Below are 14,025 nucleotides of genomic sequence, written 5' to 3' on the forward strand. Positions count from 1 at the left end.
TGAACTTACACTTTAAACCTAAGTGTCATTGATGATCAATCACCAATTGACACATTTGGAAAAAAATCATAATAAACAAAAGCATATAAATTATTTCACCAATTTCATTTTCTTATTATTTTCCAAAAGTTTTTGTAGTTAATTGCTAAATAATAACATATGGTAAGTGTATAATCAATCATATGTGTTGACAAATACATTTTAAAAGGTGTACAGGGAAGATAGATGTTGAAAGATTTATACATTAAGGCATAATAAAATGAACAGGATGTATAGAAAGTACCTGGTGTTGCTTGACAAATGGCCAGTCGACACTTCCAAGCCATCGCAGGATTTGGGCCAGTATATTCGCGAACGGATGAAATTAGAATTTGAAAATGGCAAGCTGTCAGGTTCGACGAGATGTCAAAACGAATGCAGCAAGATATATTATTGCATGACCCGCCTTGCGGACAGCTATTACAAAAGACTTTATAAACGAGTGTACAATACGTCTTCGACTGGGCTGACGGCCAAGCAGTGCAAGCTCATACTTTCAAAAGATTTCAATGAGAGGCACAATGAGGAATCTGAAGTTTACAAAAAATTACCACCCATTAAAATATATAATAGCTGATCAAATAAGTATATTTTTACTAAAATATAAAGGAGAAGTGTAAATAAAAAAATTATTAATGCATAAAAAGTTGTGTTAAACAAATCAATTGGTATTTATGTTGAACAAAAAGATGATCATGCCATTTTCTATAATAATTTATTGGACTAAATACATAAATACAATTTACACATTTTTCAGTTTAAAGAAGATTAAAACTCTTCTTTAGGACAAAAATGCTTAAACAGAACACAATTGTGTTTAAGAAAAAAGTATTTAAGTAAATATATTATTTATTCATATTGATAAAATTCTCTTAATCCAATGATTATAAATTAATTATTTATTAACTATTATTGTAATTGATATTTTGTTTTCTTTCCTTTCAAAATAAGGATTTTTTTAAATTTATAACAATGTGTATTATTAAAATAGCTTAAAATATGATCAAACTATAAGTTTAAACATGTACATTTATAAAATAAATAGTTTTTAATAAAGGAATGTGAATTCTTAATTAAGTGTTATGGAATTTTTTTTTAAATTTGCAAAAGTAGGTTCTCGTCAATAATCTTCATATTTTTTAACCTAAAGAGGCTCAATTTATGTGATAAATACATAGAGCCTAAACTTCATTTTCCACTGCATTGGAAATTTAAAATTATACTCTCAAAGTAAGACAAAAAATAAAATTAAAGGTCGAACTAAAAGAGATCAACAACATTGTTTGATAGATCGTTTATACTCTCTGGATTTCAAAGAGTTTGACATCTGTGTCGTACCAAATCGGTGGATCAACGTTTCTGAAAAAAAAAAAGAGATTTTAATACAGCCCAAAGTATAAGTTTCATAGTTGCACAATATATTATTATTTTATATTAAATTTTTATTAATCAAAACCAACAGATAGTTGTTCTCATTTATCTGTCTATATGAAAGGAATACGAATGTCTAATTTCTGACAATGCTGACTTTTTACATTTTAAATTTATAAAAGAGCTCAATTGACAAAATGAAACAGAACGACTGCCATGTCCAAATGCCGAAATGCGTCTGAGAGTACTAGCGAGAATAATCAGACCAGGATGGTCTGAGATTCATGTAGCATCTTGTAGACATTGACAAAGCTTACCTTAAATAAATGACACCCCACATATAAGTCCTAAACCAAGTAGTTGTACCAGCATTCGCCTGGTACTTTCTTATCAATATGGGATGTGGCACTGGTAACAATCCGACAAGAGTACCGTGTTGAAGAAATTTCAATATTTCACTTTCGTCAGTCAAGCCCCTGATAGAATAAAACTTGTTACATGGTTGATTTGATTTATTACAAAAACCAAAACCAAATACATACTTATCAATACAGATTTTTTCAACTTGAGGCACAAGCACTTGAAGTAACCTCATTATTGTTTGTAACGGTAATTTAGTTTTCCATGAATTTACCCAATCTGAAGTAGCAACCCATTGGGTTGAAGGTTTTGATCCCTTGAGAGAAAAAAATTACAGTAGTTCTAAGTATTATAGTTATTAGTATAAGTTATTATATTCAATATATTTACCACTGGAGAACTAACAGTAGGTTTTTTACTTGTAGTTGCTAGTTGTTGTGGTGACGATGAGGTTTCATTACTTCCGTTAATGGTAAGAGTAGTTAAATTAGGTAGATCACTAGCCTTAGTATCAGTCTCACCACCACCCTCAGCAACATGTGCTGATTCTCTTCCAGTCATTTTTTCAATCCCTGAAAAAAATTGTTGTAAAAAACAAATTATAATTTTATCGATGTGTCAAACTTACCAGGAGTATCTGGCAGTGTTGCTTTCAATGTTCCAGGCTCAGCTGGCAGAGCTGGCCTGCTACCCTCCATGCTGGGACTTTCAGGCTGGCTCTGGCCTGGAATGTGCCGGCGGCTACTCCTCCTACTTAACGATTTTGTTATAGTACCATAATCACTAGGGAGATTTGCAAGACTGTGGAATACTTGTCTCTTTCTTATTATCGTGTAAACAAGATTAGAATTACCTGAAAATTGTTTGTAATAAAAAAAAAAATCTCTGAATGCTTTATAATATTTTAACTTACCATCGAATTGATACTGGATAATATTGTTGAAAATTTCAAGCAAGAAGAAAACTAAATGGTGATTTGACGGTGAAGAGAAAAGAAACCAAGGTGTACTAAAGGCTTCGAGTAGATGCAGGAGTTTTGTGCTGGCAACCATTGACAATGTCTTCAAATAGGGCGACACTACAAGGGACAATAAAAACTTTTACTTCTACTTTTATTAAAATGCTACTATGTGCCAAAATATTATTAAATCCTACCATTGACCAGAATTGTCAAAAGACAGTCAAACAAAGGTTGAAGTCTTTGGTGGCCAGTTGTTATTATTTTATGGAAGACTGTGATTAATAAATCTGCATGAGTGCCTGCACAAAAGTGAAAAATATCAATGTTTTTATTTACCTCTTATGTCTAATTTGAATTGCTACCTAGACAACTTTTTTGCATTAAAAAAATAATAAAAATAAAATAAAATAAAAAGATAAAAACACCATGTACCTCACACTACATATTACATGATGAAAAGTCCATATTTAGGAACATGCAAGCTCGGTTAGGAATCAATACCCATATACACTTGGGGTGCCTGTGTTTTTAACAATGTAAGTATCCATTTATGTTTAGTGGCCTAATTGACCAAATTAATGATTTCAATTAATTATTCTTTTATGACTTTTAACTTCTTCATCACAACCAAGATCTTACATAAAAAAAATACGATTTGTAAGTTGCTGGTTTTGAACCAGGTACCTTTACCGGACTGATGAGTTGCCATAATTATTGCAGTCACCAGCACCCCTTTCACTTGTGACTTTATGGGGCTAACAGTAACATATGTGATACATCTGCAGTGTCTTTACGAGACAAATTTATCATTTATGTGACATGTTCACTTGCAACGAAATTGTATCGCACGTGTATCTTCAATACAAAATGAAACCAAATTGTATGAATTATGAACTGTAATGTTTAAAATATAAAATTAATAATAATTATTGAAATCAAGTTTATTTTTGACATCAATAAACTCAAGGAGACAAAAATAATATTTCAATCAGCTGAAAATAAGCATTGCCTCTGTGCAAATATACTTTACAAAAAAATAAATTCTTTCCTTTTTATAAATTTGATGATTTTAAAAGATAATGCAAAGGAATAATCTTCCAATAAGTTAAAACCTTTAAACTTTTAAAACCCAACTTTTTGCATAATCACGTTAAAATCTTTCAAAATTTTTAAAATAGGAGAAACAAAATGAGTAGTGGAGGCGATTGCACGGTTCTCCTGAAAAGAAAGATCGTTGCGGCAAAGTGTAAGGCGAAAATAGCTGAGCTGGAAAAACAGTACAACAGCTTGCTGGATGAGATAAAGCAAAGGCAGAGAGAAGAAGAGACTTGGAAGAGGAAGGAGAATAATTTGTTGAAGATCTACCACTATCTGAATTACCTCAGGGACGTTCAAGAGAGAAAATATGACGAGGAACGGGAGCTTGCAAAAGCAGACGTTATTGACATAAATGAGCAAATAACCAACTACGAACTGTTCATTAAGAACACATCAGAAAACAACGATCTTATATCATCATTTCTCTGTATTTTCGCCTCAAAAATGGATGAAGTTTATGGCAGTAAGCTAGAAACTTCGATATTAGTTTAACTACCTGTAAAAACTGGAATGTCCATAGGTATTGTAGCTGTGTAAGGCTTATTTAGCCGTACTCCAAAATTTCTTTCACCACTCAATAAAAGTATGATAAAAACTCCAATATGCATCAGACCAACTCGTGCTAGAAATAAGTTACAAGTAATTGCCAAATTGAGAAATTAACTGATGCACTGTCATTAAAAAAACAACCTTACATTGATCTGCTCTAGAATCATTGAGATGGTAGAGTATGGGAACCAGAATTTCTAGCACATCACTACTTTTTAAAACATAATATAAAAACTTCTGAAACAATAAAATCATTTTGCTCAAGTTAGTTGTTTAAATGAGTAAATATAAGTAATTTTTACTAACAACGCATCTAAAATTTTAAAAGGGCAATGGAAATCTTACCTTATTATAATCACACATCTTCCAGAAAAATACTAAAAGCTCTTGATGAAACTGGACCTTTTTCGTTGAGTTTGGGAGGTATGTTTGAACAAGAGGATTATTTAAAAGTCTTGTAAAACCCCTGAGTACAAAACCAAAGTCTTCATCTCTGTGTATTCTTGAGAGGTAGTTGATAAAAAGGTTGTCAGGACAATTTGTCTGTAAAATCTATTATATCAATACAAATATACAAAAACAAAATAAAGTCCCACAAAAGTGATATTTACATTATAAGAATGTGATGAATCGTGATCTAAAGTGACGATTAGGATTTGTAAAGCAGCATCTACTAAAGGCTCAGAAGTATCAGAGAACAACAGATGGTTGTATGGTAGACCTAGCCCGACAGGATCATACGCACAGACCGTATTGAGTAAAGACGTGAACATAGGGAGAGCATGCCTGTTTTCAGCAGAAGTGAGGTATTGGACCCATTTATTCGGAGCTGCCTGTAAATCTGTAATGTGCGATAGGTATATTTTTAGTTTTGTTTTGCAATATTAAGCAACTTACCAACTGGTGGTTGGTACATCGTCTCGCTAAAACAGGTGAGGAGTAATTTCAATAATTCAGTCCTCGATGCGTTATAATTGGCGTAGTGTGGAGGCGAATGGGCAAATCCAACGCCTGCTTCCCAAATATATTCACAGCTGTCTATAGACTGCAAATCTTCAGCCTTATCCTTAAAATTATTTTGTTTTAGTTTAAATTAACAAAAGAGAGGGAGATACATTGTATATATTTATTATTAAACACTACATATAGAAATTAAAAATTATAAATCAGACAATTTGAAAAATTAAGAGGCATAATTAAATATGAAAGAGCACTTACTGGTCCTGCTTTTTTGCTCGCTACAGTGAAATCAGGGCAAAATAGAAGGTCCTGTAAAAAAATACAAAACAATTAAACATAATTGTAAAACATTGTGTTGGTGTCTGTGATTGATGAACCTGCGGCTTGACTCTCTGATTAACCTGGCATATTCTTGCTGGCTTTGTCTGTTGAAGCATTTTGGCAGACTTTACATTTTATAAAAGGTCAAATGGACAAAATGACCAGCCATTGAATATGTACAACTACCTTGTTACTGTCAAAACATAAAACCAAAGTGATAATCCAGATCAACTTATTTATTTGTTTTGATGTCAACCACTGAAGATGGTTGAACTCTAAACCTGACCAAAGGGGGAAAAAAGCTGATCAGAGACCAAGCTACAAAATTATTAACTATCGACAGATATCAGTGAACATTCAAAATAAACGAGATGGTTTTGCCAAATCAGAATGAAATGTGCAAAATTAACAAGTGAGTTCTAGTATATCTTAGGTGTCAGGACACAAAGGAATTCTGGCTAATGAACAAACAGACAAACTGGCTAAAGAATCGATAATTAAGATAAAAAGATTAAAAACCCCTCCATCCTATGTAGTTTAGGTACATATATTCAATGATGACCACATTTGCAGGCAATAATATTATCTTTGAATATGAAGCAATCATTCAATGGAGAAATAAAACCTCAAGAAAACCCAGGTAAAAGAATAGCAGTAATGATAGTTTTAGGGCCAATTCACACCCACGGGATATGCAGATCTTTTCACCATATGCTAGACAAACAGGAGACTGGATGACTCAAGTAGCCCTTCAATTCATATAGTCATGACTTGAGTAGTACTTCACGATCATACAGTCAGGACAAGAGTAGCCCTTCACCATCATACAGTCATGAGTAGCTCTGTATCAAGATAATGAAACAAACAAGAAAAACATTTTGTTGCAACAGGGGTAAAAAAGTGTCTGCTTGAAACGGAGAAGCTCACCAGAAAGTTGGGCGACAATGGTGGAGGGTTGAAAATGCCAGGGCGATATAAGAAAAACAGAGGAGAGGACAGCGAGGTGAGCTGCTCAAGATGGATGCTGTGTGCAATGCAAAAAAGTTCTATTATTTTAGTCTCCTGTAGATTGGCAAATTTCTTCTGGCTGGTTGGGGTCTTCGAGGGACTCATAGAGGAAACTCATCAGAGAGACCAGGCTTCATTAAATTATCTTTTTTATTTTATTATATTTTTACAAACCATAAGAATATGTGAAATTATATTAATAATTATTATGTGAATATGTGAAAGTATTTTGTTTAATTTTGAACATTTTATTGTAGAACTAGTCAGGATTTTTTTTTTTTAAATAAGTGTACTGGTTTTAATTTCAACTTTTCAATATAGTTAGTATAATTTTAATTATCTTATTTATAATCAAGCCTTTTAACTGGCCTTAAAATTAGTATATTTATTTTGAAAGGTTCACTATTCCCGGGAAAATAGTGTGATGTCCGAATTATTTATTTATTTTTTTATTGAATCCAGGACCTTTCGACATTTGGTTCAGACAGCCATAATTAACTCAGGTCTGTTGTCAAGGAGCTCATGACAGCCCTTCACCATCTTACAGTCACGACTCTAGTAGCTCTGTAACAAGATAATAAAACAAGCAAGAATTTGTGTTTTCGTTGCAATGGGATAAAGAAGGGTCTGGTTGAAACGGAGGAGCCCACCAGAAAGCTGGATGATGGTGGCCAAGATGGATGCTGCGAGCGAGAGCTATAAACTATTATTTTAGTTTCGTGAAGTTTGGTGTATTTCTTGTATTTCTTCTGGCTGTACAAGAACTCCAGAGAACCTTGAGGGAGCTTACACCGCAAAAGGGATAAAGGGGAAGATGCTGAGGGACTCCAGGGACTCATCTAGTGCTCTCATCGGAGAGACCAGGCTTGACTTTATTTTCTTTTATTATATAATTATTATTGTCTTTAATCCATACGAAATATGTGAAAATATTTTGTTTAATTTTGTACATTTTATTGTAGAACTAGTTGGGATTTTTTTTCATTTTTAATTTCAACTTTTCAATAAAGTTAGTAAAATTTTATTTTATCTTATTTGTGTTCAAGCCTTTTAACTTGCCTTCTTGCATCACAACTATATTTATTTTGAATGTTGAAAGGTTCCCTATTCCCAGGAAAATAGTGTGGCGCCCGAATTATTTATTTATTTATTTTTTCAAATCGACCCAGGACACTTCGCCACTTAACCTTTTTAAAAATAGTTAGAGCTCATCATCGGTTGTAAATTCCTTCAACCTGATAAAGTGCTATACGCTTGAAATCCAGATTTTTGAAAACAACTAACTGTGAGTAGGCACTATCTTTTTAAAAAGATTGAACAACATGCTCTCGCTTCAATCAATTCTACTTCTCCACTTGGTCCAGGCACCCACATTTAACTTGTGCCAAGTTGCTTGTAGTTTGAATAAAAAATTAATCAGTTTTATATTGGCTGTTGGCGAAGTATATATCTAGTGCGCTTCATTTTGTACTCATTGTCTAGTATTTTAGTAGTGATGATGGTATAATAATCTAGTATTACTACCACCAGTACAGAACAAAAAGATGTGAGAAAGTTGTGAAAGATAAGAAAATTAAAAATATTTACTTACAGAAATAGCATTGAGCAGCGAATGTGCTAGTGACATAGTCCCTTCGCCGGCTTTTTCCCCAGCGTTCTCTGGCAAGCTGGTCCAGAAGAACCCTCGCCACTCAGGATCCTCAAATATATATGGTAATATTCTTGTTAACAGCCGCACACAGTTCAAGACTGAAATAAAAAGTTAATGTTATATCAGTTATTGAAGGTGTAAGTTCTATTTTATTTTTATTAAAACCAAGAAAAGGCTACCTGTTTGTTGTTCTTGCTGTGTACGGCATGAATTGTCAACAGCACGGACCAGCTTTTCGACAGCTTTGTAGCAAAGCGTCGCTAAATTCGAAGGTGCTTCTTCCCTCAGGGCTCGTATCTCAGTCGCTGGCACTAACGTGAAAACGTCCTGAACGTTCGTCACGTTCTCAGACCAGAACTGGTCCCAGAAAGTGTTGTCACCAGCATCTATGGGCTGAACAAGACATGTTTTAATCGACCCGGTGTTAAAGCTAGTTTATTGCAATTCTCAACCGGATTTACTTGGGTTTTTGCTGTGAGTTGTATCACTGCTTTTCTAAAATTAAGCTTGGTGTCCGAATTCCCCATTGTTCTACGAAAGAACACCGATTCTCGACAGCTGTCAAGCTATTGGGAAAATTGCAAAGGTAAATCAAAAACGTTGACTTGGGGTGCGAGAATTTCTACGAGAGAGAACGGTTTGACTTCATTTATTCAATCAGAACCGGAATTGATTGACATGAGAATACACTCTGAAGAAGTGTTGATTGTTGTCATCATCTCTGGCAAAAGCCACATAACACGATGAGCTGATTAGGTTCAGTGCTGCACCGCTGATTACATTTCTGGCCACGAGCTTTAAAAATTTGTAAACTTTACTTTTAAATTTGATTATGAAGCATTTATGAAGTTATTTTCTTCAAGTAATTGTAACACAACAAAAATATTATATTTTTCATGTATATGTGCTAAAACTTTATCAAATTGTAAAATCGACGGAGGGGCACATCAAACGTGACATTTATTTATTATTTTAAAGTTCAAAATAGAGTTTAAAGCCCCCTTATATGTACATATCTTAGAAATAAATTTATAAACATATTAAAATAATAATAATAAAACATGTTGCAGCTGGATACATGGCTTGAAAATAGTAATATTTATATGACTTCCATGCTGGATTTAGAAAAGGGTACTCAACTGTTAATACTTTTTAATAGTTTGATTACTATGAAAAGAATGACAAACAAAAAAATTATGCCTTCTTTGCGGATTTCACTGTGACGAATGAGCTTTCTGGAAGTTTCATCAAAATGTTTATCTATTTTATAATCAATATATAAGAATATCTAGCTGTTTGCGATGGCAAATGATCATTTAATTGATTTTTAATAGGTAAAGGTCTGAAACAGGTTGTACATTTTTATTTTCCTACTACCTAAATGATTTACATGAACATTTGTGGGGATGGAGTGAGATGCGGAGGAGTTACGGAGCTGCTGACGATGTCCTTGTAGCTGACTTGAGCAAGCTGTTAAATAAAAAATTGATAATAATTTGCTATAAGAATTTTGCTTCTTAAAGGATATTAGATTAACCTGAACAAATAAAAAATAATAAAAAGTTGGTTTTTAAAAGAAGATATAGAGGTGGTAAAACAAAGCATAACAAAATTACCGTTGTCTGAGTAACAGAGGGGCATTGACGAAGATGAAATTGGCCAAGCAGTTTGATAAAACCTATTGACCCTGAAGGCCTGGACCGTTTTACGGTATACCAAATTACCAAAAATATAGATTCAGTAGACAATGGATTAAGGGATAAGGTAAATAACAAAAGCGTAAGTTTTTTTAAATCCAAATTTGCTCGAAATTAGTGGACGATCGCAAAAGTAATTTTGACTTTGTAAAGATGAAGGAATTGTTCTTAAATCTTCATACGGAAACCAAATTAAATAATCAATGAGTATTATAAGTCAATGGACAATTTCAGCCACTGGTCCTTCAAAACGTTTTCATAAATTATTGAAGACATTGCTTCTGCTGCTGTTGGTTTGGCTCCAGTAGACATCATAGGAAGATACGAGGAAAAGGAAACCTAATAAAAACTACGTTAATAAAATTTTATTTCAATGTTTACAATGACTACAATATTTACAATATAAAACAAAAACTAAATGAAATTTCAATCTTCTTTAAAAATATCTTTTAAATCTACGCTTTTTCCCAACTTTTCTGTCGGTGTGCTTGATGAAGCCTGAGTTTCCACATTGACAGTTTTATTCTTGGCAAGTTCGTCCTGTAATTTGGCGAAGGCTGTTTCAAATGCTTCTTCAAGAGAAATGCCGTTTTCTTTAGAAAGGGCCAAGCTGGAAGATACACACTTTTGAGACAATGTCTGATGACTTTCATCATCTAGCCTTCCCATCTGGAAATTGGATAATTTCTTGTGAAATAAACTGTAAAATGAAATATATTATGAAATTTTCTCTCTGTATTTATATTATACTGATATATACGTACGCTCTGATTTTATCCTCGGGGTAAAATATATCCCTTATGGGCTTGTCAGAAACTTTCTGACTGTATAAAGGAGGAGTTTCTGGAGGAAAGGCCTCGTATACTTCGTACCAGATTGGCCTATCTTCTAATTTCATTGCACCTGATTTTATTAAACCAGTTATTCTGAAAAAAAAAAATTATTAAAAAAATAAGTTTGAGATATATTCAAAGTGAAACAAAAAAGAGTGTATAAAATTAGAAATGCAACATCTATAACTTGATCCAAAATTTGAGCGATCTAGTCTCATTTTTGCAGCGTTTTGACCATCTCCATGTGTCATAACAGAAATATATAAAGAATCCGGCATGATCAGGGATGATGGAACTATTCATCAAATGTGAATCTTAATGTCCAAAAAGTATTTGTCAGATATTTTGGGTAGAATTTTCCTTGCTTTATTAAAGGGAAAATTCACTGTAGCTGTACAAAGTGAGAGATCAATAGAGTCTAAAAGAACTAAGATTTTAGTTTTGAATATTCCATCTCATGCATAAAACTTAGATATATTCATAATATCCAAGATATGGAGGGTTCTTTTTAAACAGAGAGTGTTAGTTCGTAAAAGTAGTATTTTATGTGTGGTATTTAGTGACCGTTAATTAATGATTATTTGGAGATCGTGAGATTTTTATTAAGCGTCATAACTGTAAAATATTGAAGGAATCATTTGTAGCGGACTACAGTACTAATCTAAGCTAATAACTGATTTTGTTAATATTGGACGTCCAAAACAGTTTTGACCTGTGTAGAAATAGGGCAATTATATGGGCAGTCTGAACTGTCAACTGATAGTGTGATATTCTGTAGTGTGCCCTTAATAAGAAGATTAAGAATTTCAGCAATTATTTTTAATAAGCAATAAAATTCATACTTTTGTGCCTCTACTTATAGACTGTCAATACTGACATCAATATCAAAGTTGTATACAGCAAATGATCTTTCATAAAATCTGTAATTTTTGCTTTTGTAACTGTGCAAAATGACACTACAAAAACAAAGATTTAAGTTTTGAACATTCCAGGTCAATACATACGTTCGTACTATCCAATACACGAATTGGTCCTTATAAATATAAACTGCTCAAAAATGAATAGGTATATTGTAATGTATTCTTATTCTATTAATTTTAATTAAATTAACTGATATATTCTTGTTAGTTGTATAAAACAAAATAGAAAATACGAACCAAAAACAAACAAATGTTAATCCTATTTTTTAACAACGGATTATTGTTTTAACAATCCTATTGTTTACTACTTAAGAATAGTAAACATGAAGATTACTCATTTTAATTAATTATTCTTTTTATGTAAGATCTTAGTTGAGGTGAAAAAGTTAGAGTCACAAGCTGGATTCGAACCCACGACCTTTGACTTTCATCCACTCGGACACCAACTTCTCATCTCAATCTACAAACTTTCAAATTTTCCTCTTTTTACCAACTAGATAATCACTCGTTTTGTAAACAAACAGCTTTTTTGTCTTTTGTCCATTTTCCATTTATATTCTCTTTAACTATGAAAAGACATAATCTTGAATCAGAAGTTCAGAATATTATTGTAAGAATGAGTCATTGAGGGGGCCGCAGTAGCCTAGTGGCTAAGGCGTCAGACTATCGGCTAGTAGATCCTGCGGTCGTGGGTTCGATCCCCAATTGACATGGCACTCATCAATGGAAGGAGCGGGATCAGATCTCAGCTACCCTGAATTTGGTCCCAACCCCCTTCAAAAATGAGTTTCTTCGATGGAAGAACACCGGCACACCGGGGGCTCAAATTAACACTTGTGTTGTGAGCCTCCAAAAAATGGAGCCAGGGATAAAGTACAATAAGCTGTACAGCTGCAGTGCTCAGGAGGGAACTCCTCCAGTTCCTGGTATCCATTGTAAAAAAAAAAAGAAGAGTCATCGAGGTCACTGGCAAGTGGATATCGCAGAGGCAGTTGGCGTTCCTCAGAGCGTGGTCACCCAGGCTTTACCTGATTCCGAGAGACTGGAATTGCCAATAGGAGGCCTGTTAGTGGATCTACGCGCATAAGGGAGGACAGAAATATTGTTACTGCTGCAAGACAGAACCCTCAGTGCTCACCAGATCCTAAATGAAGCAAAAGATGTTTTGGCAAGGCTTCGTAATTTGAGATGACGTGCAGCAACACCTCGCCATCAGCAACTAAGGAGAATATGGTGCAGCAAGCGCCTAGAAGAGAACACCAATTGGAATGCTTTTACGTTTACTGATGAATCACATTTCTGTCTGTATAGTGACAGCAGGCTCCAAAGAGTCTACTGAAGCAGTGTAATGGTCTGGGCTGGGATTTATACTGGAGGACGAACTGGACTCGATATTGGTGAAGGAACAACGCATAACAACATAACCGTTATGTCCAAGAAATTATTGACAAATACATCCCTCAAACCAGGGATCCATTGGCAGGGATTTTCAATTTCTGGATGATAAAGCCAGACCTTTTAGAGGCATAGTAATTCATCAATGTTTAGAATACCTGGGAATTTCCCATCTGCCCCTTCCCCCATTGTCTCCAGACCTCAATCCCATTGATCGAATGTGGGATGCATTGTAGAGAAGGCTTTTCGATCACCATCCACAGCCAGTCGACCTGCAGTGACTGAGTGCAGCGTTGCAACATCCGTGAGTGAAATTCCTTATGAAATTAGTGATGACCTTATGCCTAACAGGCGCATAGAGGTTTTAGAATACAGAGGATGTTATACACGGTATTACTTTATTAATTATGCAATTAAAACATTTCATTTTTCAAAAACCCTTAATTAAATTTCCTTCAGTAAAAAACCTAATAATTTTGTAATACATTTTAATGCAATTTATAATATAAATGCTAGGGAAAGAAATACTACAAAGTTGGCAATATCCCTATTCATTTTTGAGCAATTTAGCTCCTTATTTTACAAGATCAGTGTATTATAAAAAAAAATATTGCCGGTCCTAGAAGAAATTTGTCGTGAAGTATGGTGCAGCAGACCTCACGGTATTTTTCACAATTACCTTGTATAAATCGTGCCGATTCTTTCTAGCCGGCTATGAGCCATTGAACTTTTAGCTTTTGTCGTAGTTTTATTGTTCAAATTAGGAGACCGACGAAGACTACAAAGACGAAGGTTACAAAGCGAAAGCGGGTTCCGGTCGAACCGATCGCACATGTGTTGACTGGAAAATTAATTCGGCTTT

The 14,025-nt window shown here is 33.9% G+C and overlaps 2 protein-coding genes across 2 annotated transcripts; both read right to left on the minus strand.

Annotated features, from left to right (window-relative positions):
• Positions 1–956: 956 nt before the first annotated feature.
• LOC106664352 (protein HID1) lies at positions 957–9,077 on the minus strand. The gene is made up of 16 exons (XM_014390021.2): positions 8,780–9,077; positions 8,498–8,711; positions 8,259–8,416; positions 5,597–5,647; positions 5,276–5,444; positions 4,990–5,219; positions 4,724–4,921; positions 4,525–4,615; positions 4,326–4,451; positions 2,926–3,030; positions 2,684–2,848; positions 2,399–2,623; positions 2,161–2,342; positions 1,953–2,086; positions 1,728–1,886; positions 957–1,398 (listed from the first exon to the last, which is right to left on the minus strand). Exons 1-16 carry the CDS (start codon positions 8,843–8,845, stop codon positions 1,335–1,337), a joined length of 2,337 nt encoding a protein of 778 aa, XP_014245507.1. The 5' UTR covers positions 8,846–9,077; the 3' UTR covers positions 957–1,334.
• A 1,319-nt stretch (positions 9,078–10,396) lies between these two features.
• On the minus strand, positions 10,397–14,017 carry LOC106664309 (probable 28S ribosomal protein S23, mitochondrial). The gene is made up of 3 exons (XM_014389921.2): positions 13,843–14,017; positions 10,780–10,941; positions 10,397–10,715 (listed from the first exon to the last, which is right to left on the minus strand). The coding sequence occupies exons 1-3, from the start codon at positions 13,995–13,997 to the stop codon at positions 10,442–10,444; spliced, it is 591 nt and encodes a 196-aa protein (XP_014245407.1). The 5' UTR covers positions 13,998–14,017; the 3' UTR covers positions 10,397–10,441.
• Positions 14,018–14,025: the final 8 nt, after the last annotated feature.

Source organism: Cimex lectularius, unplaced genomic scaffold (genome assembly GCF_000648675.2).
Source record: "Cimex lectularius strain Harlan isolate CLEC.00 unplaced genomic scaffold, Clec_2.1 scaffold251, whole genome shotgun sequence".
Classification (NCBI taxonomy): Eukaryota; Metazoa; Arthropoda; class Insecta; order Hemiptera; family Cimicidae; genus Cimex; species Cimex lectularius.

Excerpts from the sequence above, each read along its gene's own strand:
- LOC106664352 (XM_014390021.2), bottom strand. The coding sequence starts at position 8,845 with ATGGGGAATTCGGACACCAAGCTTAATTTTAGAAAAGCAGTGATACAA. Across the intron at positions 4,922-4,989 it reads ATTCATCACATTCTTATAAT|ACAAATTGTCCTGACAACCT; the intron begins GTAAATATCACT and ends TAGATTTTACAG. Across the intron at positions 2,849-2,925 it reads TTTGACAATTCTGGTCAATG|TGTCGCCCTATTTGAAGACA; the intron begins GTAGGATTTAAT and ends TGTCCCTTGTAG.
- LOC106664309 (XM_014389921.2), bottom strand. The coding sequence starts at position 13,997 with ATGTGCGATCGGTTCGACCGGAACCCGCTTTCGCTTTGTAACCTTCGT. Across the intron at positions 10,942-13,842 it reads ATCGGCACGATTTATACAAG|AATAACTGGTTTAATAAAAT; the intron begins GTAATTGTGAAA and ends TTTTTTTTTCAG. Across the intron at positions 10,716-10,779 it reads CCCGAGGATAAAATCAGAGC|TTTATTTCACAAGAAATTAT; the intron begins GTACGTATATAT and ends TTCATTTTACAG.